The 24,849-nt window shown below is 43.4% G+C and overlaps 1 protein-coding gene across 2 annotated transcripts in view; it reads right to left on the minus strand.

Annotated features, from left to right (window-relative positions):
- The window catches only part of plxna2 (plexin A2), a 164,696-nt gene that overhangs the window by 90,163 nt on the left and 49,684 nt on the right, over positions 1 to 24,849 (minus strand). For both annotated transcript variants that reach the window (XM_051425086.1, XM_051425087.1), the window contains exon 4: positions 6,998 to 7,132. In XM_051425086.1, coding sequence (XP_051281046.1) covers positions 6,998 to 7,132 — 135 coding nt within the window. The remainder of the gene's footprint in view (positions 1 to 6,997; positions 7,133 to 24,849) is intronic.

The following is a 24,849-nucleotide window of genomic DNA, read 5'->3' on the forward strand; positions in this document are numbered from 1 at the left end:
GCTGGCCCTCACCCCTATGGCTGCTAAACTGACCCTGCTGTCGCGCTTACATCCCAGATAAAACATGACGACCAATCTATCAAGGCCATTGTCTGTTGTCTGACTGATAGCAGGCTGTCCCAGAGATGTTTGACTGTTGCTGAGGTCTGTCGAAAAACAGATAGATGCCAGTAAGCTGTGGCCACGGTTCCCCTCTCATGATCAGCCCCGATGAGGGTGCCATGGGATGCAGATGTGTGGTCCATATGTTGGCACATGGCATCAGAGTTTTCTCATGCATGACAGAGAACCTTTGTTTAGGTTACGTCTCTTCCAAACATAAACACCGGTGCAGACTTGCCTGGGAATTAGGGAATTAGGGAACATTCAGGAACTTATGAGAGAAAGATATATCTTACACCCCGTGGGATGCAAAAAAGCATTTTGCATTCAAGAGAGGAGAATATACAGCATTCCAGTTTTTGAACCTCAGTTGGGTGAAAAATAGGATAGTGGGAAAAAACTTGGATAGACTGTGGGACTTCACAGAGTTGCTAACTGAATTCAGCACATTCAACTGATTGCTCTTTCATCCTGAAAGCTGCCTCTTGAATGTCCTCTGTGCTGTAACGGAGGGTAGTCGAGTTATTGGGTCTCTTTGTCCGAGTGTCACTGACGGACAGATTGGTGAGAAACACAGAGATAAGGGTCAGTGGTCAAACCACTGGTCTTGTTCACTCTCTGGCAGCTGCAAGCTAATCAGACCGCCCTTGGCCCAATGCAGGGTCAAGGGACAGCAAGGCAACACTTGTTGAGGTTGTGGTAGTTGCCGGAGACCCCATTGCTACTCAGCCCTGTCAGCAGACTAACAAAGAGTGGAAAGGAAGGAGGGGCTCAGAAGAAGTAGTCACAAAGCACTAATCTTTTGTCCCTGTGCCTTTTTGACTTTGTTTGCCCTACTGTTTCGTCCATTCTTTTGGCCTGAACCTTTGCCAGACTTCTTCCCTCACCACCAGATTAGTGTTGTTTTTACTATGAGAAAAGGATGTAAGCATCTTCCGGTAAGCTCTGAACTAGATGATTAAAATCAGAGTTGAGCTTTTAGGAAGAAAAAAAACACCAGGAAAAACATGCACACATACTTAAGTTTTTGAATGAGTGTCCTGGACATGAGCCAGTCCAATCTGCTTGTTGTGGAGGGTGTAAACAGTGAAACCAGGAAACAAAAGGCTTTCCACCAACACTGCTGTTTGTCGCTTTTTTTTAGTCTACACAAGCTGTAACACCTACAGTGCACAGTGGAAGGCCTGGCTATAAGCCATCATGTGTTCCATGCCCATTAACACATGAAATCAGCATGTCATACACACCAAAGTCCTGCATAATGATGAGCCAGTGGCATGTCAGCTAATCTAAGCCTGGACGAGGTGTGAATGAATCCTATTTCCTCCTGTCTTGATAACCACTGAACCCATTTCCTCCCAATCTAACCACACCAGCCAAACAAAGGTTCTGGGGGATAAGGGAAGGAGGGAGGGGAACGAGCAAAGTCTAGGGGAAACAAGGGTGGGGGTGCGTGGAGGGAGAACAGGTTGAGAAAAGGCCTCATACAAAAAAAGGTTTGAAAAAAGAAGAAAGAATCCATGCATGGATTTCAAATTTCACAGCTGAGCACCTGGAAGAAATTGCCAGGCTTGAAAAAAGAGGTCTTCTTTTCTTTTCTGATAATCTGTGAGCTGTAATGTTGCCGTTCCATACATGGAGCTGGGTAAGGGAGGAAGGATGGCGTACGAGGATTGGAGGCTGAGGGGGTTTAATGTTTGCTAAAGAGCCAAGGGTGTATTGAAGAGTGACAGCAGCACATGGCTGAACGCCTCTATAGGGGGACGACTGTGTGTCTGTCCATGAAAGACGAGCCTGTTTTACAAGCCAGCTCAGTATCCCTCAGTTGGTCATGCTAGCAAGAATTTCACAGTTATCCTTACAAAGAGCTGGCAATTAGAGGGCCACTATTTCACTGAGAACACTATTAAGTCTGTTAAGGTCTATTATGTACTCCTGTCTGCCACAGCCATAAAACATTACAAAAACCATTGAGCTCCATTACAAAGTCAACACCTGCTTCTTTTCTTGGGATTTAATTAAGACATGATAAAAAAGGTAACCACTTTTTTGTGTGTGTGTGGTTCCCCGAGTATTTTTTTTCTTTATTAAGGTGTTTTCAAAAACCTTTTCAGACAGAACTAAGGCCACGCCACAGGTATCACTTCAAAACCCTTTCAGATGTTAAATCTTGATTGTTCCCCATGAATAATACATTATAGCCTGGGCTCTGCGTACTGGCCGCTGACCAAAGCAACCGACATAATGCAGTCACTGATTCTCAACCGTGTGTGATGAGTGCTTGCCCTACTGCTGGGTGCCAGTGGCCATAACAGCACAATACACCACAAAGGGAATGAAAAGGCCTCATAAAAATGTTGATAATCCAGGCCCCAAAAGACCCCATTCGATACTGGAGTAGATGTCGCCATTTATCCCAGTGCGCTGCATTGTGTTGATAAACCGACAACAAAGAGAACGAATGCTGCTTAAGGCCTCTCGTGGGCCACAGTGTCAGGCATGCTTGTATGTCCCTCCGTTGGCTTGAACTCCCAAAATGCAGTACGGCACACACAAACATACACAAATACAGGGCTGGTCACTGTGTTAAAAGGAAACAAGTGAAGCCCTTCTGCATTCTCAGGCACACACATCCTGAAAAAATAAACACGGAGTGGAAGAGTGGAGTGGTGGGTAATGAATGAGACAGAGGGAGAAAGACACAGGCTCCAGTCGGTGGGGATGAGGCCAACACTCATGCAGATCCAACACACTGAATTTGCATGAGCTGGCAAAAGCACCAGTGGTTTAGCTCTGCTCCAGCTGCCATTCACACATGAATACTCTTTCTACCTGTTTGATTAGAGCCTCTGCTGCAATTGCTATGGCATTGGAGTACTACTCTAGGCACCGTCTATCTGGCTGTATGTAAAGTAGGACTTATAGATAAAAGTTAAAGCCCCCTGCTTTAACATGTAAAACTTAGGCAGATGTTATGTAGTACATACCCATGCCTGCTTTGTTACAGCAGTGAAGAGATGTGGTATTCAGTTTGAAATCTACTGCTTTTGATGCAATATTAAATGCAGTGAGGTGTTTTAGGAATGTAAGACATTTCAGGGGGCATTTCATATGACGCAGACAGAGGAAAAGACAGAAAAAGAGAAGAGAGAAAAAGTCGAGGATGTGTCTAGGAGGCAGCTCGACTGAATCTCCCAAAACAGCTATGACCTTTTTCTCTCCATCACAACGTCTGCCGCCGGCATTGCTACCCAGCCAAGTACCAAAATCGCTGGATTATTGGTCTAAATATAGAAGCAGTCACGCAACATGACTCAAACATGTGATCTGGCAGGAATCCATACAATGGATCTGCAGAATCACAGGATGCACAAGGACAGTTGGAAGACACAAAGCTCAAAGTGTGAGTCCTGTGAAAATCCAGAGATGATGCAACAAGCGTGTTTTTGAGGTTTTTCAACAGAGGCACCATAGTGGATATACACAGATGTCTGAAGATAAATCTTGAGATGAAAACCTCCTGCTATGTATTTCAGGACTGTCAGTAATGATACAGCACCCTACAGGAAGGCACACACACACACACAGACAGACACTCATACTGCTCCTGGAAAAGAGAAAGTCAGTGAGCCAGGTCTTTTCATCAGTTCCACTGCGCTGCCTCGCACTGGGTCAATCTCACCACATCATTAATATGGTGGATGCTATTGTCATTACATCTAAAAAACAAAAGCACAGTTTAACATGGCAGCACCACGGATCCAATATGAAACAGGGAGCTATTAAATATGTTTGGGGGTGAGTGAATGATGGTGGCTGGTGTGGGAGTGAAATAAAGAAACAAATGAGAAGGAGAGAGAGCAGAAAGTTCCTTCACACACTGAAAGATAACTTGAGGTAGGCAGTGGATGTTTAAGAGACTGAGACTGAAGAATATCCATACATATGCAGTAGGTGTAATCTATATATGCGGGTGAGAGAAAAAGGCTAGATGAAAAGCCTCTGAAAGCCTTATGGAGATTCTATTTGAATACTGAATGAGAGACTGCTGCTTGCATGTGTCTGTAATTATAGTTTTTTTGTGAGAGTGTACACGTGATTGCGAGTGCCAGTGCATTATGTCGGTACCTATGCAAATGAAAACAGAGGGAGCATGTGCTTCGTGTGTGTGTGAGAGTGCGTTTGTGTGTGTCCCTGTGGGTGCCTGCCTGCATGTTTGTGTTTACAAAGGCCTCGCACATCCCACGATTCTCAGCTTCGCCACAACACACACAGACAGGTGTGAGGACTGGAGAGAGCGAGAGTCCAGATTGTGGAGCATGGCCTCGCTGAGCAAATATTACTCTCTCTCTCATTCAATGTCTGTCTGTCTCTCCCTTGGTCTCTCTGTATTCTCTCTTTCCCACTGTGCCAAACACAGAGGGCCTCTTTGTTATTCAGAGTAGGAAATGCAACTGGAGCCAAATCTGCCCTGCTTTCTGTTTGATATCATCCCCCCTTTGTTCTTAGCGTCTCCCATCACCATGGCATGGCCTCATACGGCATCCGCCAGACACATGGGAACAAGTGGAGCTCAGACAAGATAGATCTCATGATGCCCTGAATGTCTGACTTCAAGTGTAGCTCGAGGTGACATTTAGGCTAACGATGAGATAAAGGTCAAATAGATCTTTTCCGCAAAATGCTAGTGTGAAAGGGCTGGTTTGAAGGCGGCTGCTGTGTGTTTTAGTGGATAGTGCTGGTGCTTTACTGAAAAATACAATGTGGTACCCTATATTATACATCGCAAATTCATCTCCCTGAGTAGAACGAGGTTACGTCAGACAGAATACACAATATATTACGCATCATGTCTCCTAACGAGGGGTGGATCTAGAGGAATATTCATGATTTAATTGCAAACAATTACATATATGAATATTTGCTTGAAAAAGCTTACCTTAAAAACATTACATTATTGCAGTTGGACATTAGTAAAGTCTAGTCGTTCATTCAGATCATTAACACATACATTTTTTAACATGTTATAAGATTTATTTAAATTAAGAACATCACAGATTAAATTCACATTTTCTGGATTACAGTTTTGTGAGAGAGAGCTATTTCATGTTGATTTAACTGTCCAGAATCGCATATCAAAAAACATGTACTTTCTGTTGAATCTGTCAATTTATGGAAAAAGGCTGAATGAGTGTGTGGCCACACTAAATCCCAATCCAGTTACTCTGTCAGGTGTGACTATCGAGTGGTATCCTTGAACATGCAGGGTAACATCCCCAAAGTAGTTGAAAGCATTTCAGTATGTGTGCGTGTGTCTGTCTGCTTCGATCCTCCCCAACCCCTGGAGAGCAAAACAGAAGAGTCTACAAGCTGAATACTAATAATATTCACCAACATCACTTCTCATTCAGATGACTAGCAGTTATGAGCTCAACATCAAAAGCTTGTTTCATCTGCGGAATAAATGGGAATAAAGGATTTGATAAATATGGGAAACAGACTTTAGACTCAGTACAAACTCCTCTTTACTTGTGGAATCTATGTCATCATCTCACTGTCAGATACATGTGCATATATTGTGTTTGTGCAAGAATGAAGCAGATTTAAGTTCTTATCCTGGAGATACCCATAAAAAGGCAATTAAATACTAGCTGTACAATAAAATATTTTGATGGCTAAACTGTTAATCAAAGAGAGATTTGAGGTTTTAAATAATTTGGCCTCTCATTTGTTCAGATATTATTTCTGTAAAATAAAAGCATCTCAGCAGTAATATTGGTTGAAGTACGGAGCTATTACTGGTACTATGATTGCAGTTGACATTGTTATATTTTTACTCTCACAGCAGGAAAGTGTCTGAGCAACTTTTAATTTTTTTTGTGTTAGTCACTGGAAAAAACAAATGTAGATTACAGTAAATCTGCTTGCTCATCTTTTCGCACCTCTCAGCAATAGACACTATTGTCTAAATAACTCCTTCACACCACATCCGCAGCTCCTAACCTGTAAGCTTTGGCCAGCCAGTTGTTGAGTGTGTTAAAAGCAGAGATAAGGAGAGAGGATGGCAATCTATCACCTCACACTGACAGCCTCGCGCGTCGTCTGTCTCTAGGGTTGCTGCGCTGCCACGCTCCCCTGCAGCTGCTCCTCCTCTCCTCTCCTCCCGTCACTTCTCTTCCACTTTTCATCTCTTTTCTGGCCTATCATGTTGTCCCCTCCTCTCCACTCATCACCTCACCCCTACTCTGTCCTTGTGTCCCTTTCCACCCTTTTCTGCCCTCGCCTCTTCTGCCTACTTAGTATGTCAGTTGCATTGATGACTATCGGCTGCTTCCCACCCGCCCTGCAATGCTGTGTCACTTCATTAGAAGTGTGAAAGGATGACCTTGCACTCTGTCTCTCTCTTTTTCTCTCAGTGTCTCTTTTTACTCTGTCTTAGTCATACGCTCCTCCAGCTGTCCTTCTTTCCCTCATCACTCTTCCTCCCATCCTCTGCCTCAGCCAGCCAGCCAGCCGGCTAGTGCCCTTCATCTTTCTCTCTCTCTCTCTCTCTCTCTCTCTCTCTCTCTCTTCTCTCATTCTACCTTGTCTTTTCCTTGTCTCTTTATTTCTTTCTTTCTCCCTGCCCTCATTGTTCTCCTTCATTATCAAACGCTGTCACAACGTCCCCCGCTGTGCCACCCAGGTTATTTATAGCTAACAGAGGGTGGTGCTGGTGATGTTGAGAGGTGGGCCATCTTGGGCCCTGCCAGAGCACACACACATTCACACCCTTTGCCTGACATTTAAACATATGCACACACACAGAGAGACACACTTAAACCATCCTTTCTCTTGCATGAGGGCACTTGTATAATAGCACAGGTTTACATGCAGGTGTCTTTCCAACACTTACCTGTCTGTCAGACATGACGTAGAGGTAGTTGCGGTCAAGGGAAAAGGCCATATCTCGCAGGATAGTGCTGCCGTCCTTGATGACCGATATTGTCTCATACTGGACACCACCGTGAGGAGGCCCGTCGACACGAATCTGAGAAACACACAAACACAAACAGGTCAATGTTTGCTATTTATATCAGTATGGCAACAGGAATGGGAAAACAGACGAAGAGTGATTGACAAGGGTGACAGATGCAGGTCAAATACTATTTGCAAAACAATCTATCATTATCATTTAGCTTGGAGATTCAGGTAGGTTGAGATACTTCAAGAGGGATTTTTGGATAGCTATGAATATCGAAGAACTGAAAACAGCAGAGAGATGATTAGTTGACTTTCAAATACTTTCATTTTAATTGCCAAAAAATGTGTGGCACTCGTATTATTTCACAGTATGACGTAAATGTAAAGGTTAGCCCCCTGTAATTCCATGTAGGATGGAGTTACAACAACTGTTATTTGCCGATATTATTAGGCCTTTGTGAAACCTTAGCTCTGTTTTCCTTTCCTCTTTCTCCTGATGAATGATTTATTCCCCCAGTAAAGCTTTGAACTTGGGGCCAAGACCACCTAACTACAAAAACAGTGGAAAAACATTCTAATGACTTATATGAGGTAAATGACCCTCTCTGACCCAAATGGGCCAATACCAGCCCGGTTTCTTCTTTATTCATCTGATCCTGTTGGCCAAATATATAACCAGTAAATCTCGAGGGGCAGCCTGGGTTTCCTGACGCTGTGCGTGAGACATGTCTCTGTGATGTCACATGTGAATGGGCCCTCCTCCACCCATGAAAGCTGATGGCTCTATCATCTGTCCATCCCCGCCTGCCTTCCTCCACCCAAACATTCATCTATCTATTCAAATGGTGACAGCACCAAAGAGCAGCCAGACTCTCTATAAAACATCACAGAGGGAAAAGTCAAGGTCATATGTCTGTCAAAAGGAGATCAACTGGGAGGGTATGTGAGCGAACATGCGCACACACATGCAGGCCTTTGTGTTTGTGTGAGTGAGTATGCATGTGTGTCAAACTGCTGGATGGTCAAGTAAAAGAAACATGATGTTAGTTCGCACAAAGCCCCTTGAGCTTTGCCTTCAAAGCTCGAGGGTTAGCTGAGTACTAGACAGCAGGCGGCACAGTTAAGGGCCAGAGCTCAAAGTGGTTGAGCCTTCCACGGCTGACCTATGTCTGACCTTGGCAGGCTAATCCAAACATCGAAAAGAAGACATATGTGAAAACCATATGTAGGAGGAGAGAGGCAGGATGTGGGGGCCGTGCCAGTCTTCATCTGGTTACTGACACTGCAGTGCGGAGGGAGACCTCAGCAAATATGCTCATCCATAAAGCATGTCGGCGCATGGCCAGACCAGCGCTGTTCTGTTCACTACTGTGTCAGTGTGGGTGTGTGTGCACCCGTAGGAGCAGACTGTCATGCTGTGATATGTGTCCTAGCAGGCCGCCACTAGGGACCACAAGATAACCTGACCTTCCCCCTGCATGCCTGCAGTTCATCTGAATCAGATCGCTATCACACAGTCTCTCACCACTGTCCAGGGGCCTCTAAATTCACATTTGGCCAGAAACACACACTCAAACACACAGCTGTCTTAGAGCGTGTCCAGAACAAAACCTCTACTCTCCAGGCAGGGGTATAACACTTCGTTACACACTACAACAAAAGCACTAACATACCAGGCCTAGCAATTACCAGCAACAGTAAACTGTCCTGTTAAGCAAACACATTTAATCAGGAGTGCAGAGGTGTGTACAAAAAGATAAATAATGAATGGAAAATGGAATCAACATAGCTGACAGTCAAGCACTCCAGAAGCACTCACACCATCCCACCGTGCACACACAAACACACCCACATGCAGTTGCTTTTCACATTAAGAAGCAGCTTTTCTATAGTAGCTGTAAATCTTGCAAAGTGTGTTACATTCACACATATGCAGACACAAACACACACCCACAACCTTGTAAGGAAGTGAAGAAATGTGAGCACGTGTGTGAGGAGGCTTTGTTGAATGTGAAGTACTTTGCAGGGCAGGCTCACCTCTGGGTGGCCGAATGAGACAAACAAGGAGGAAAATGAAAACCTTTGGCAAGTGAATGGAGAAACCAGGGCTTACTGGACATAAAATAATTCTGCCAAAACCTCTGTTTACCGCAGTCCCTCACTCACTCCCACACTACCATTCTAGCAGGCTACAGTATACTACCTGAGTAAGCGACTCTCAGGCACGAAGCATTCATTTCTTCAGCATCACTTTACTTCGCCTGCTCTCTCAGGTACTTAAACCTATCCCCTTTCTGTCCCATTTGACCCTCCATTATTTATCATGCTGGGTGAGAAGGCTGCTAACAGGTTGGATTCATACCCTCAAGCCCCTCTGACAGTATTCCTGCCCCTTTATTTTAGGAGGACCCATCCACAGAAACAATCCCTGCAGCCCCTGAGAGCTGCCCTTGGTTTAGCCTAGTCTAACATGGTCCCCCAGCCCCTCTCTATTGCCGGCGTCAGGGAGCTACAACTGAGTAAAGTAAAGGAGGGGGGAAAAGGTGAAGACGGATGAGAGTGTTGAAAAACATTCTCCATGTGCCCCAGGGGCACCGTGTCCTGTGTAGTTAATATTTGTGAAAAGAAAAACAGTGTAAAAATGATGGTCAGAAACTGAGATATTTCGATTCACACTTCTTCTAATATTCACATGAGGGATACAATATCTCTCATATACAAAGAAATCCAAACGGACATAAAGAACCATTGTGAAAGACGCTTGGAGAACTAAGGACAGAAATAAATATCCCCAGGCGTCACTGAGTAGGAGGACTTCTTAATCAGCTGGCTATAAATCCTGGAGCACACGCAAAGTCGCCATATTTAGTTTTCAAAATGCAAACCACTTTCACCACTTTTAAATAGCTTTGGACTACATTTTTTAACTGCAGTACTATACTGTATGTATAAATATTTATTTTTTAAATGCTACCTGTGACCAAGTGACCATGTGCACATTTATTTATTTCTTACCATGCTTGTCATTTGTTCATCCAAAGTTTAATTTTTATTCTGCAATATGCACATTCAAATAGTTAAATTATCTTGAAAAATATTAGAATTTTCCATTTTTGGTATTGAAACAATAATTGAACAAAACTTAAAATTCCAACACTTTGGATACTTTGTGATATTCATGACAGCAGGAGCCTCCCTGTAACCGATGGACCGAATATTTCACTACTCAAAAGAGAGGGAAAAGTTCCCAGGCTGCTCACATTCGGCAAAAAAAAAAGCAGATTAAAAAATGACTTTTGTTTCTATGTACAAACTTAACGTTGCAGCACCTAGTCAGGCGTAAGTGGGTAGGAGGTGGGGGGGTTTGGCCAGCAGGGAAGCAATGGCAGCGGCATCAGAGGCCTCCCCTTGTGGCTACAAGGGCCTCTGCCAGTGGGGTGCTTTTGATCAGACCATGTAAGCACCCTGGAAAAACGTTTGAAGATTGACCAAACTCCAATTCAAATTGCCCTTCCTCTTTCTCTTTCTCTCTCTCTCCCTTGGTCTCACTGGTTTTGAACACGGTGCCAGACACTGGATCCCCAACCGTGTGAGTCTGTGTGAAGCAATTTGCTGAGTGAAAAGTGCTGAATAAATCCAGGGTAAAAGTGCATCAAATGTGTGTTTGCAGTGCATTGTGGATGCTGCTGCTCAGAGATAGAAGGAAAAGGAAAAGCCAAAACTGCAGGTCCCCTTATAGACACTGTTACGCAACATTATGCAAAATGCCAAAATGACTGGTTTCCAAATTTTACAATCCTACACTGTATGTGAAGCGACTGAGACAGAAAATGACAGTGTTTAAATTTAGTTTTTAAAATGAAAACATTCTAATATAAACACATTTTTAGAAGCAAAACAGTGTGAGGAATGAATGCTGATTTACTGATATGGTTTCTGTTTTATAACTTGTCTCCAAGTGTTTGTTCAACATTAGCCCCTCAATTTTTAAAGAATGTTTCTCCTTTAATGACCACAGCTGCTAACTATTACCTGAGAGCTGCTTTCTTTTCAGATTTGAAAAAAAAAAGCTATTTTCTAACATTAGCCTTGAGGGAGGTTAGCATTTCTGAAACAGGATGCACGTTTACATGTGGCTGCCAACACCAATACAGATCCATCTGAGGGTGTACATTATTTCACCACCATATTTCAGCTGGCAGGGCAGATTGTAACCCACGCATGTGAACCTTTACCAAACCACAGTGTACAGCACACCCTACACTAACACCTTGTACCAGGACAGGATTAAGTCAAATTGTAGGTCTTCCACCTACACCCTGTACGAGAATAGCATGGGAGTTGATTTTAGGGAGATTGTGCTTTTATTGTTGAAACTCAGAAACATATTGTGCTCGAAGAGAAACAGAGAGAGAAAACGAGAGTGGAGAGTGAAAGTTGAACTCCTTAAGTAACCTATCTGGCAGCTATCTCCTGCATCTACACTAATCCAGTTCAACAGTCTTGGATGTTGAAGTGATAGGCATTGCCTTTATCTGGCTGATCCCACGCACTGGATTAGATTCTGCGAAAGCACACAACCACACACTCTCTCGCTCTGTCTCAATGCAATGACCCTTTACAGAGACACTATCGAGGAGGCTCTGCTGAGGAAAGGGGGGAGCTCTGTAGTCAAGTCTACGATTTGTGCCGATTGAAAAAGACACAGGTCAGAGGGATCTGACAATGACCATGATAAACCTTATCCAATCAAATCCAATATGTCTGATGGGACCAATCTTAGCCTCAGTAAATAGCCTTGAATTTGATGTGGAGATTGGTCGCTACCTTGGGCCAGATGACAGGTGACAGACTGCTGACAGCATTTTAAGAGCCAGTGAAGCTTGTCAGGAGACATCCATGATTTGAAAGGCTTTTGTGACAGCCATGTGCTCTCACCACATCAGTTTTGCCTTGCAAGCACAACTTAGAGGAGGAAAAATACATTTTCCCACATACTTGTAATTTGTCCTTTGCTTTTAACCTCTCCATGTTAAACATTCACCTGTGTTAAGGACTCCAGATATACAGCAAATGTTAGAGAAATGGCAGGAGAATGACTCCAATATTTATTGAAGTGAAAAAAGTAAAGGCAACCCATACGAACACTAGAGAGAGTACGCAAACCTGCACACATTGGATTGGATTCAAACCCAATATCTTCCTGCCGTGAGTCTCTGTGCTGTGCTTGTGTTATATTGTCTGTATACATGTACTTGAGTGTAAGTACTGTATATTACATGGGAGTGAAAAAAGGGTGACACTGGGGTATGAGGCTTTCTGACAGATCCATTGTCCATTCCCCTAGAGATGGATGTATAATGTCTAGCCCAGGATGAAGTCAGTCCCTTTGGGCGTGAGTTAGGGCTGCATCTGGGTGACTGTACTGGTAGTATGAGTCACTCTAAGGGGAAAATTTATCACCAACACACCAGAAGTCCAGTGAGACCACCCTTATTTCCTGTTTAACAAGAGAACAGAGGCACATGCACATGAATGTATCCCCATACACACAAGTACACATCTCATGAAAACATGAACATAGATACAAATCAGCTGGCTGTATTCGACAATTGGCAGAACACTGTGTACCAACCAGGCTCACCATCTCTATCTATTCGCATGTCTGCCCTGGAAACCCGGCTTGAAATGTAGCAGACTGCTATTGTATTTCTTTACTTCAGGTGGAATGGGTATAGGCTATTCAGCTGCCTATGTGTGTGTGTGTCTCTCCCTCCCTCTTTCTCTCACTTTCTTTCTCTGCGCACTGGGAGAAAACATAGAGCCTCTCTCCGCCTCGATAACGCATCTAATCCATCACCAGTGTCAGCCTGAAGAATTCTGGTGTCAGTAGCGAGCGGCATGTAAAAATGTGCTGTGTGTATGTGTGTGTGATGGCTCCCACCAGCCCAGCACGCCGTCTCTTTTGTTCCTGTTCCTGTTGTACAATATAAGCTCCCATAAGGCGCATGTTACCCTGCTTGCCTATATGCGCTATGTGTCAGTTCCCATCGGATAGACTGAGGCCGGAGAGGCCTCTCTGTGGTGATGGAGGAGAGGAACACAAGGAAAGGGAAACGGAGTGAGCGAAGAAGGGAGAGAAAAAGAAAATGGACAGATGTAGAGGAAAGCTAGAAAAAGGGAGACATAGGCTACATACAAAAGGGATGGATGGGTACAAGAGGGGCAAATGAAAGAAACAGACACATGGATCAAGAGAAAGACTCCACTCTTCATGCAAGTGCAATTCTCTTTCTAACCTGCTCATTTGATGGCACTATATCTGCTAAAATGGCCGGAGCCCCAAGTCAATACAACACACAAATTAAGCCTATTGATTTGCCTCTCTATTACATGAACAAAGCATATACCACTCTCCTGTACAACATAATTCCACATCTGATTAGACAGAGAATGTGGGAGATTGTACCCAACAAATCACACATGATAACTATTCAAATGACCAATTCTTGACCATCATTGATTGTCAGTGAATATCGAAAGCAAACACCATGTTAAACTGATTCCCAGCGATGTTAACAACCAATCTTACAACAGCTGTCTCTATAATCGCTCCATCCAAGACTCATTCAATTCCATTTTAGCTCTGTAATATCGCCATCTCTCTCAGTCACATAACTCACAACCCTAAAGATGATTATATCAGCACTTTCCCCTGTTTGCCCCCGAGTCCAGATAGAAACCAGAGACCGCGGCATGCATTAGGGGTCTGTGGTGGGATGAGATCAGGCTTCAACTCTAATCAGCCCAAACACACATATTAAGCACAGCAGCACAATGCAAGCCTATATTTAGCTCCACATTAAAACACAGTACAGGGGCCAGCGTGCTGGTGATGGACACAGGCCAAGGAGGTTCAGAGAGAGCAAAAACGGAGGGATGTGGTGGGAGGGATTTTCTGCTTAGCCCTCAAAAATGAGGTTTGCCAGTACGGAGAAACCACTGTTTCTACTCAATTGGCACTCGAACATTAAGAGAAAAATGGTTTATATACACAAACTAAATAGCTGACACTACCATAAGTTTTTCCTTTATTAGCTGACCCAACTGAAGAAAGAGACTGATAGAGGAACTGACACATAAACAGAGATGAGGTGGATTAAAAAATGAAAAAGAAGGATGTTTCAAAGAGTAGGAATGGAAATTGGCAACGTGTAAAGGGAGGTGAGAAAAAGGACTCAGCACTGTGGCTACTCCCAACAGAGACACAGCAGCATTCACACTTCAACCCTGGTGATGACAACTACTTAGCCATAGCTGAGGTTTAATGTACAGACATCACCTTCACAATATATGATACCAATACTAAAACACATGCGATTATACACAAACCCCAGTGCTTACACACATGCCGTTGTATTTAAAAATTCCACGATATCAGAACAGTTGCCTGACTTCTAATAATGGAGCCGTCTCTCCAGGGAAAATTATATTTCAAAGGTGGAGCTCTTACTTCTATGATGTACGTGTTGAAGGAAGAATGTGAGTAAATAAGCAAGGGACAAAGCAATCACACGACTATTACAAGCAGTACACAGAGCCAATGCACTGTTGGTTAGACAAAAGTTATTACAGGAATGTCAAACAGTCTGAACCAGAAGAAAATATCACACCTCCTGTTTTCTCCCTCGGCATACTTCAAAGTAGATCACAAAGATATGTGAATCAAAAAGTAGCTCAGGAAAGGTTCAGGTGAGGGCCAAATTAGCTGAAATTGTTTCAATTTCTCCCACCGGATTTGTGAGATTTAAATGTGGGACAAGATTGGCAGGTAGAAGTGAGATACTAGTAAATTATAGCCAGCGGGATCTGCACAGAAAATGAGAATATAAAAGCACTTCAATCAAGCCCACCTTTTACACCTGTAATGTGTGTGAGCTCTAATAACCTCCCTATATGTTTCATGCTGTGGTCGATGTTACCGAGATGTATTTGCCAGCGGTGAGTGAGCTATTGATGAATGTATTATATATATGAGGCTTTGACACCCAATGAAGTCTTCATCAAGGCCACATTAATGTGGGCCCTCTTTGACATGTGCTGGACCTATTACGGATAAGTATGTGGCATGTAATGAGGCATGAGCGTGAAGGGGCCTGGGGAGAAGCCCAGGACATAAAGAAAAAGAGGAAAATGTTCAGATGGAATAAAGGGAGATCCACAGTTGCAAGCATATATAGCATAGAAAGATTGATACATAGAGAGAAGACAAGAGAAAGATTATACCTCGGAACGGGATAATGTTGAAGCTGTAATCTTCAAGATCCATATTTCTATTTTTTGTTGGTGCCATCCTTAAGCAGTCAATACGTTGTTGCTGTGTGTTTTTTTACTGTGCTTGCATGCAGCCTAGTGTGAGTTATTTTTCCTTCCTTTTTCCCATCACATACACATTTTTCACTCAATGAGAACCAAAAGTACCAAAGTTGAAAACTTCAGATTAAATTGTGAGGCTGGATAGTGAGGTAAGAAACCACAAAAAGGCCCATCTCTCCTTTAAATGACATCATACCAATACCATAAAACCAACCCATACCACACATAGCTCCATGGAGACAGATGTCACAACCTTTCACCTCCTATTACATCTAACCTACCAAGTTCCCAGCAGCCATTGGATAATTAGATCTCCTCCTGTAGGTGTCCACAAAGAGACAAGGATAAGATGGACACCACACTGTGAACCTTTAACCTCTGTGGGCCAACAAAAAGAAAGTAGGAGGGGGGGAGGGATAAGAAAGTAGGATGAACTATGAGGGACAGGGGTTATCCAATCAGTCCTTTGCAGGGAGACAGTGATGCTACTGATGAGTTGGGGGGGTTGGATTGTCTGACCCCATTCAACATGCTCACAAGAAAAGCAGGCCAAAACCCCTGTGCTGGACAAGGGTTGCCATGGTAACCCCTCTCCCCCTGGGCACGAGATCAGCAGGGAATCAACTGAAAGTGTGTGCCTGTGTGAATGTGTTTGTGTGTGTGTGTGTGTGTGTGTGTGTGTGTGTGTGTGTGTGTGTGTGTATGCTTGGAGATGTAAAAACACAATTTTTTAGGCCATCTTTGGCTCAGGATGAACTGGTTAAGAGAGTGATAATTTTTTGTTCTCTGTCCTTCAGGGGACTTTTGGTTGTTTCACTGTTGGTTTTCCCCAGTGGGAACATGTGGTAACGTCAGCTTGCCAGGAAACACCAGCATTCCAGCACAAACACTCTCTTAGGATACAAACAGGATATGTTGGGTCATGACACTAGTTAAACCCAGATTTATCTTCATAGGTAATAGCTTTTTGGTGCAGTTACAACACCAACATTGTGACTTCGGTATCAGCCCACACATTTACTTTGTTTTCCTTGCTGAAACAAAGGCTTTCCTTCACATTTTCCATTTTGGAATTATGGTTGATGCACTCCATGTTAAAAATGGCAGGTTTGACCATCATCCAGGCACCATACACAAGTACAAATATATCTTGAAATTATAAAAACAATATTTAAAAGATATAAGAGGCGTCATCATGTTTGCATATTCCACTTTATCAATAATAATTTACTAAAATTACATATTTTACAAGCTTTCTTTCTCTGTAAAGAAGAAGAAAAAACCACAGCCAAGATGATAAAATAGCCACTTAACTAATGCAACCTGCGTCACACAATATTTTACATCGTTTGAAACACAATGATTAGATGAGTAAGCCTTTATTTGTTTAATTTTATTACAGCAGCACTGTTATTGATGCTATACTATACACATTAATGATAATGTGTGTGTGTGTGTGTATGTGTGGCCTAATTATCCAACCAATGAGATCAATGTACTTTGTATTAAAAGTCTGTGAGGGCATCGCACATGAAAAGTAAATCGCTAATTGAATTAAAAAATTGCTTTACTGTACATAAATAATTCAGCCAAGCCTGTGTAGTCTAGATGACATTTATACATCCACTCTAAAGTATGTCCAAGCAAGCATGTGTAATACTGTCTGCACATAAAACAAGCTAATGACTTTCAGGCATACTCGATCCATGTGAGAGCAGCAAACCAGGCCTTGATTCATTAATCCGCTAATTAGAAAACACTGTGAAGAATGACTTGTGGTCTTGTGGTCTGAACACTTCTATGCACATTTATGACAACACAAACAAATAATCAGACAGGCACATGCTCGTATACACAGGGACGACTCCATACACTGCGGCTGTGTATCTCTTTTTGCACATTATACATGCAAAACAGCAACAGGCCTGCGTCTTCCTGTAGACCAGGGGATCAGAGATACTCATCAGTGGAGACATGTGTTGGTGACAGAGTATCTTCCTTTATCCCCCAAACACACCCACACACACTCTCCCTCATCCTCTCTCATCCCCTCATAACTCATACACATCTGAAGCGGTGGGAGAGGAAAATGCTGTGTATGCAGAATAGGCGAGCAGCATACACTCAGGTCAGAGTAAGTTGAAAAAGAAGGAGAGAGACAGAGACAGAGAAGGTAGAAAGGACTGTGTGTGCCGGTGTGTGTGTGTGTGTTTGTGTGTGATGCCAGCACATTTTGTAGTCTATGAATCTTCACTAAAGCTCTTTAAAATTGCCCACCAATCTTGCGTCAGGATTTAATGCCTGCTTCTCTCCAGAAGGAATAGACCCGCCAGTTAAAGTATGCTAATTCAGTGGCACTAAATACACTGCTTTAAATGTCAACCTTCCATTATTACACACACTCTGCCTGCCTTAGGACCAGCACAGAATCATAAACACACACACACACACACACACACACACACACACACACACACACACACACACACACACACACAAATCAGCCCCCTGCAAGGACACAAGGAATATAAAGACTTATAGATCACAACCACTTTATAAAATCAATAACTGAATGAACAAAGGACGAAAAAAGGTGCATTATTAAAGCAGTTTTCATCTGTTTGAATGGAAAATGAGTGAGGAATAGAAAGATAAAGTATAGAGAAAGACAGAGTGAAAGAAGAGAAATAGACAGACAAAGATGTAGGGAGACGGAAGATAACAATAAGAGTCAGAGACAGGCCGATACAGAGTCAGAGTATAGCTACAGAAACAAGAAAAGCAGAAAGCAATCAGCTTGCACACAGCCAGTGAGAAGAAGCCTGGCACTCCTTCCCAACCAAGGGTGACAGCACCATTAATTCTATTAACCCTATTAGTATTCCATCCTCATCGCCTCACTGGGTCAATACACACCTCCATCACACTGCAAAGCTTCTGCTTCCTTTTTCCGTATGCAAAGGGAGTTGGGGGTTCAGGGATGGCTGGATAAATAGGAGCCCAGACAGTGGCACTTGCCCTGCTTAGTGTGCAGACTGTAATGACCAACCAGCTCTGTCAGACAATCTCTGTCTATGACACTAACACTGACAGACACACAGTGCCATGTGGCAATCAGGTAGGGACTGAGGGAGAGCAGCGATGGATACAAGCCCGCCAATTTGTCTGCAGGTCACATTTGGGAAATGGGTAAACAGGGTATCTTTTTTTGAATTAAAAGTAACACATTAACATAAACAATTATTCTAATACAAATTTAAATATTTAATTTATGTGCAACAACACACCCATCCTAGACAGGTCCCTTTCATAGCAGATACTTTGACTTGTCATAGTAGGAAAAGGACAGCTGTTACTAATAACATTATTGGTGGTGCAGTTCAGTACCAGTAAGCCATGACAGTGTGACAGTGAGCCAGCATGCACAAAACAAGGACTCTCAAACTGAAGCAGCTAAACAGAATTAAGCCATCATTCATTTTATCATTTATATCTCTGCAATGTATGTGACACGTCAAAAGGTTGTCTGCTCTGCTCATGTTGTTTTTTGCATTTCACAGAAAAATATTTTAATAATGTTATCACAAGTAATCAAGTCAAGACAAATTTAACTTATATAGCCCAAAATCGGAAATCACAACTTGCCTCAGGGGGCTTTATAATCTGTACATCATTCAACATCCTCTGTCCTTATACCCTCAATTCAGGTGCAAGTAATCACACTGTACCTAACTTGAAGTTACTTTTGTTACGGTTTTCACCCCTCTGTAACCTCAAAACTTATACACTGTAATAAACGGGACAAAATCCACAATCCTCGTTCCTGCATACAGCAGACTTCAGCAATCTGAATATCCTATTGCTTTATTCTGGCAGTTGCATGTAGGTTTATGGTGTTATGCCCAGGTAACAAACCTATGTAACTATCAGTACGATGTTTCTCCCACAGTTCAGTGTGTTTTCAGGGAATTTCATACTAAAAAGACAGTAAGACAGTTGAAACACAGCCACTCGATGAGGCCAACTGAGACTTCTGAAGCTCCACTGAACTTTGGAATGCAATTTACACTTAACAAGCACTTTGGTGGACTGTTGTTCCATATTTCTGTGTATTCAGTGTATTTGAATGTATGGTATCATAGCCACTACAGAGAGAAGGGATGATTACAGTGCTCTTTCAACATATATATCAAATGTGAGTGTTGTAGAAAGACTTGAAAAGTCTTTCAAGCGAAAAAGTCAAGGCGTAGGGAAGTTCAATGTGCCATTATTCTATAATTGCAGAAACAGTGTCCACTTTTCACAAAGAACACAAATTCAGATGAATGGAATAAATAAATAACACGGAGGGACAACAGGCAATTAAGTGAAGTGCAATTGTACTTGTTGTTTCTAATTTTAAAACTGGACTTGCAGCACGAACAAAACATTACTTGACTGTTGGTGCGAACAACTATAAAGACTCTTTTTCTTTCTTTTTATCCGAATAACTGTGCTTAAGAAATGTTGATGCTTATAAATTAAAATGAAAATGTGCAACACTTTATGTCGATGTTCAATCACTGTTTATGGTGAATCTATTCAATTGAAGCAGTTAATTCCTCAGTGTATGCTATATCAACTGAGAAAGCTGATTTCTCCTACTGCGAAATATGTTCTTATGACACCAGCACCGTCATTTGACCAATACAGTGATTTTTTTGGTATCAAGGAAGAGCTACGGGCTATTTCAGCTTCTTTGTAAATGTACTTTATACACATGTCCTGAAGGTAATGACAGCTACTTATGAGAAAGAAATGGTCAAACTGCAGGAATACATTTGCTTGGCAAAGTTGTGTAACTTTGATTAGCACCCAGCAGCTATCTTGCTCAGTGGGAGTCAGAAGCTCATGCACAATACATCTTGGTACACGTAGGAACTGCCGACATGGCTCCACTAGCAAGAGAACACAGCTTTCTCAGTCAATATAACACGCTTTGAGGAGTTTATTGCTTCAATTGCCATCAACATTGATTGGACATCCACATAAAACATGGCAAACTTTCCCTTTCAGATAATTTATTTGAAGATTTTCAGATCAAAGAAAAATAAGGAAATCGAATTAAATCAACCTCCTCTCTCTACAAACGGGATGGTCTAGCCTTAAAGCTGCTCCAGTGGCAAACTACCGAGCATGGGAAATGAGTTGAGGTGTATATGACAACCTAAAGTCAGCCCTCTCCTCCCATCTTGTTCCCCTCTCCTTCCCATCCGCCTCAAGCTCAGGGTGGGTGAGGGAGGTTGCCAACAGACACTAGCGTACCAAGTATGTAGGACAGCGCCATTAGGGCATTAGTGCCGGTCAGCAGTCAGCCAGTTTGTGTGTGTGCGTCATGTGTGCAGTGAAGAAATTTGGGATGTGCAATAACACCCAGGGCGAGGAGACACAATCTGATGCTGTGCTTGATTGGTGCATATTCTAAGGATCTCAAAATTAGACAGAAAGCAGCAAGGTGCCTGCAACTTATCACTTACTGCATCTTGGGTTGTATTAGCATGTATCTGTGCAACACTTTAATGCTGGTGTGAGTTTGCCTGCACATGCATACAGCCATGCAAATGGGTGTCTATTCTTTCTCCTGCTAGGCATATAATAAGCCCAAGGAATTAAACCAACAACCCCCCACCCCATATTCTCTCCTGCTCCAACAGCACTGCTACCACACACACACACACTGCTCTATGCTGTAGTCCTTGAGCTACAGCGAGAGGGAAAGTATAAAGGGTTGTGACAGCTCTTCCTCTCCCTCTCCTTCACATATACAGTACAGCTACAGCACTGAGGGGCTATCTCTGCTGTGTCTGGAGCAGAGAGAGGGAGCGAGCATGATCTTTCCTGCTGTCTGGTCTGACTGATTCATGCCCATATTACCTGAGGGATTAGCTATTTCCTCTGTATAAATCCACTTTTGTGAGGTAATGTCTAGCATTAGCAGCGGGGGCCGTAGAGGGTTTTGTTACACTAAAAACCTTCTGCCAAAAAGCATACAAGACTACCGTGAAATCCAAAAAGGAAGCATGTTACAGTATACTGCTATTTTCTCCTACTCTTGCTCTATCTTGGCCAGATTTACAATGAGATCATTCTCCTAAGAGGAAATGTTCATCTACTTTCACACATTCATGCTTTGAAATTCAAATTTCAAGGCTGGATGTAATTGATACCTTGATTTGAATGTACCACTCACGTCTGAGCTAAGCTGGCAGATCAGGTACAGTGTCCTTTTTTTGTCTTTTAATTAGAAGAAGAAATTAAACTGTACGACCCACATCAAACAATACTTGCTTGCTCCATTTTCTCTTTTTCATGAGCTGACCACAGACTCCGGCCAGACGGCTCCATGTTTTGGTACCTCGGTCCAGATCCCCCCATAACTCTTTGGCTTCCTGTTATCCCACAACTGGGCTTTCTGTCTCTTTCTGGAAAAATGCATCTCTTTTCTTTTCCCCTTCCTCTCCATGTCTCCCCAACTTGTTCTTTCTTACTGTAAAAACCACATAAATGTTTGGGTCAACACAAACCTAGAGGCTTGTTTTTCCATCTTTGAAGACAAGGGGGGAGGGTATGGGAGGCATGAAGGCCTTTTGGGAAAGATTCATAGCACATTGATATAAAGCATCTACATTTCTCCCCCCTGACCGCTGCTTACACTCTCTTTGTTCCCTTACAACAAGAGGCTAAATAACTGTGTCCATATGTGGGAAGTAACCACAGGGAGAATGAAGAGAAGGATACAGGAGGAGGGAGGAGGAGGGAGGAGGAGAAATGGGGTGTTTGGTTGGTTAACGGTTTTTGGCAGACCCAGGGAGGTATTTTCTTAGAGGGGGCAGACAGTGGATACCCCCTTGAGACACGCACAGACACACCCTCCCTGAAGGGATTGTTAAAAAGGGAAGGTCATAGGGCGTTCAAAATGAGTTATGCACTTGATTCCCTGTCCCACCTAGGATGGAGTGTGAGAGAAGAGAGACAGAAAACTGCAGATGGCAAGAGTAATAGACTACTCATCTCACACACTGCTGTGGTACAATATAGGCTACGGGCCAGAAAAAACAGTGTTAGGATCAGTTTCGGCTGGGTACAGAATATCCCACTGTACCTGAGAGAGGTAAGGAAAACAATCTGAGTTCTGTGCAGTCTGAACAGCTGAAATTTTAGCACCATGTACATAAACTCAATTAAGTTTTAGAGATCAGTATGTAAACAGTGAAGTACCGGTCATTTCAGTTTGGTTATGTTACACAGCAAACAGTAAAAAGGCTGAAGCTTTGTTATTAAAATTCTATAAATTGGGTGGTGTCCCAAGAGGATCATTTGTATGTATGAAGAGTCCTGGGTGTTAATGCTGAGTCGCAGATGTCATATGTTCGCTCATGTAGGTGTAAAGCCACTAGGGGTGTGTGTGTGTGTGTGTGTGTGTGTGTGTGGAGGGGGGGGGTCGTTTGAGGTCAAAGGGCGCTAAATCCCTTCATAAGCTATCTCATGTGAAAAGGTAACGAAGTGTGCTGGAGGGTCAAGAGGGAACATTAATGAGGCAGCTATGGTATCATGAACTATTTCCTGGTGGATATAAAGTTAATCCCTCAGATTTGGCCAACAGTGTGTCTTTAACCAGATTACCTCACGATAATCGGCTAAACACCACTGCAAAGAATTCTGTTTGGTGTCTAGCCATAATAGTTTCATGACATCAACCAATCCTGTGATTCTATATAAAATACAGTGTCTAATCTACAGTATATACGTAGGACCCAGACATCAGCAAAGCCAGGATCACCTACTGTAATCCTCTGGGTGCAGCACAATAGGGAATCATAATCTCAATTCCTTACAGAGGCATGGAGCTGCTCCTGAACAGATGACGAGTGTGTGTGTGTGGTGTGTGTGTGTGTGTGTGTGTGTGTGTGTGTGTGTGTGTGTGTGTGTGTGTGTGTGTGTGTGTGAGCGTGTGTGTGCGCACAGCGAGTCTTTGTGTGTGTAAACGTTCATACATGCATAAATGGTTGTCAGTCTCATGGGTGTCTCTTGGTCTGTGCCCCTCCACTGAACACGTGTGAGGGTTCGAGCTGAGGGGTGCTGGGGCCAGACAGTGGTAGGGGGGTTTAGAGATGGGTGTGAGGAATGCAGAGTCCTGAGGGCAATGACGGGATGGACCGGGGTGAACAGACAGGCAGCGATATGGAAAGACAGGAAACCCCCCACCCTGAGCTCTCCCCATATGACCCCCTCCAAACACCTCATCCGTCTGCCTCACACTTTCCATTTATTTATTCTCCCTTTCTCTTAATGCTTGGGTAATGCCAGCCAAAAGGCAAATGACTATAAATGGTGCATTCCTTTGCCATCTGAATGTGTGGGTCTTAGCGTGTGTGTACCTGCACGTGTCTGCACTTGTGTCTGTGTGTGCACATGTAAGGGATCCAAACGGCATGTATGCTAACTGGAGCTGGCTGAAGCTATGAGGCTGGGGGGTAGTGGGTGAGGAGGGCGGGAAAGAGGGTCACACATCAGCAGTTGTGTGAAGGCCTGCCGTCCCTACTTCCTGCCAGAGATCGGTCTGAAGGGAGGCCCTCCATAATTCAATAACAATAATCCCCAATGAAGGCCCAATAAAGCAGGCCGCTGTGGGGCGGAACTAACTGGCCGTGCACCTCCTCCTTCTCCAAACCATCCGGCCATCACTGATGGGGAGAGAGGCTGGGATGGAGAAATGGGGTAGCGTGGTGGGGGTCTGGGGAACAGGCCCAGCTGACATGCCGCCTGCAGCCAGCAGCCAAGCAGACAGACAGAGACAGAGATCCTGTCTATCCCTCCCTCCTCTCTAACCTAACCACCCTCCCTCCTGTCGATCCCCTCAGCCCACCTCACCCCAGTCCGTCCCCCTGCTGAGCAGGAGACAGATCCGAGGAGAGCAGCTGCCTCCCATAGTTCCCTGGATGACTGAACGGCCATGACCGCTAGCTTAGCCTGCAAACCACTGCACAGACACACACAATTCACATACACACACACACACACACACACACACACACACACACACACACACACACACACACACACACACACAATTGACACCTAAACAGGCTGGTGTATAGAGAAGCGTGTCTCAGTAGGGGTCACCTATCGATCATGTTTTGGTCAAATCAATCACCTGTCCTTTAATGTGGTGTGACAGCTGATTTACCTCTGGAATCCATAATATTATTATTTATGATGGTCATGTTCCACACATCCATGACCTTCCCCCTTATAGTCCTACCATACTTCACCTATGGTGATGAACTGACTGTGGAAAGCAGAAAGAGCTTATATAGAATCATTATATTATAAGGTTATTACTTTAAGGTTATTATGGTTAAACAGTGG

Source organism: Dicentrarchus labrax, unplaced genomic scaffold (assembly GCF_905237075.1).
Source record: "Dicentrarchus labrax unplaced genomic scaffold, dlabrax2021, whole genome shotgun sequence".
NCBI lineage: Eukaryota > Metazoa > Chordata > Actinopteri > Moronidae > Dicentrarchus > Dicentrarchus labrax.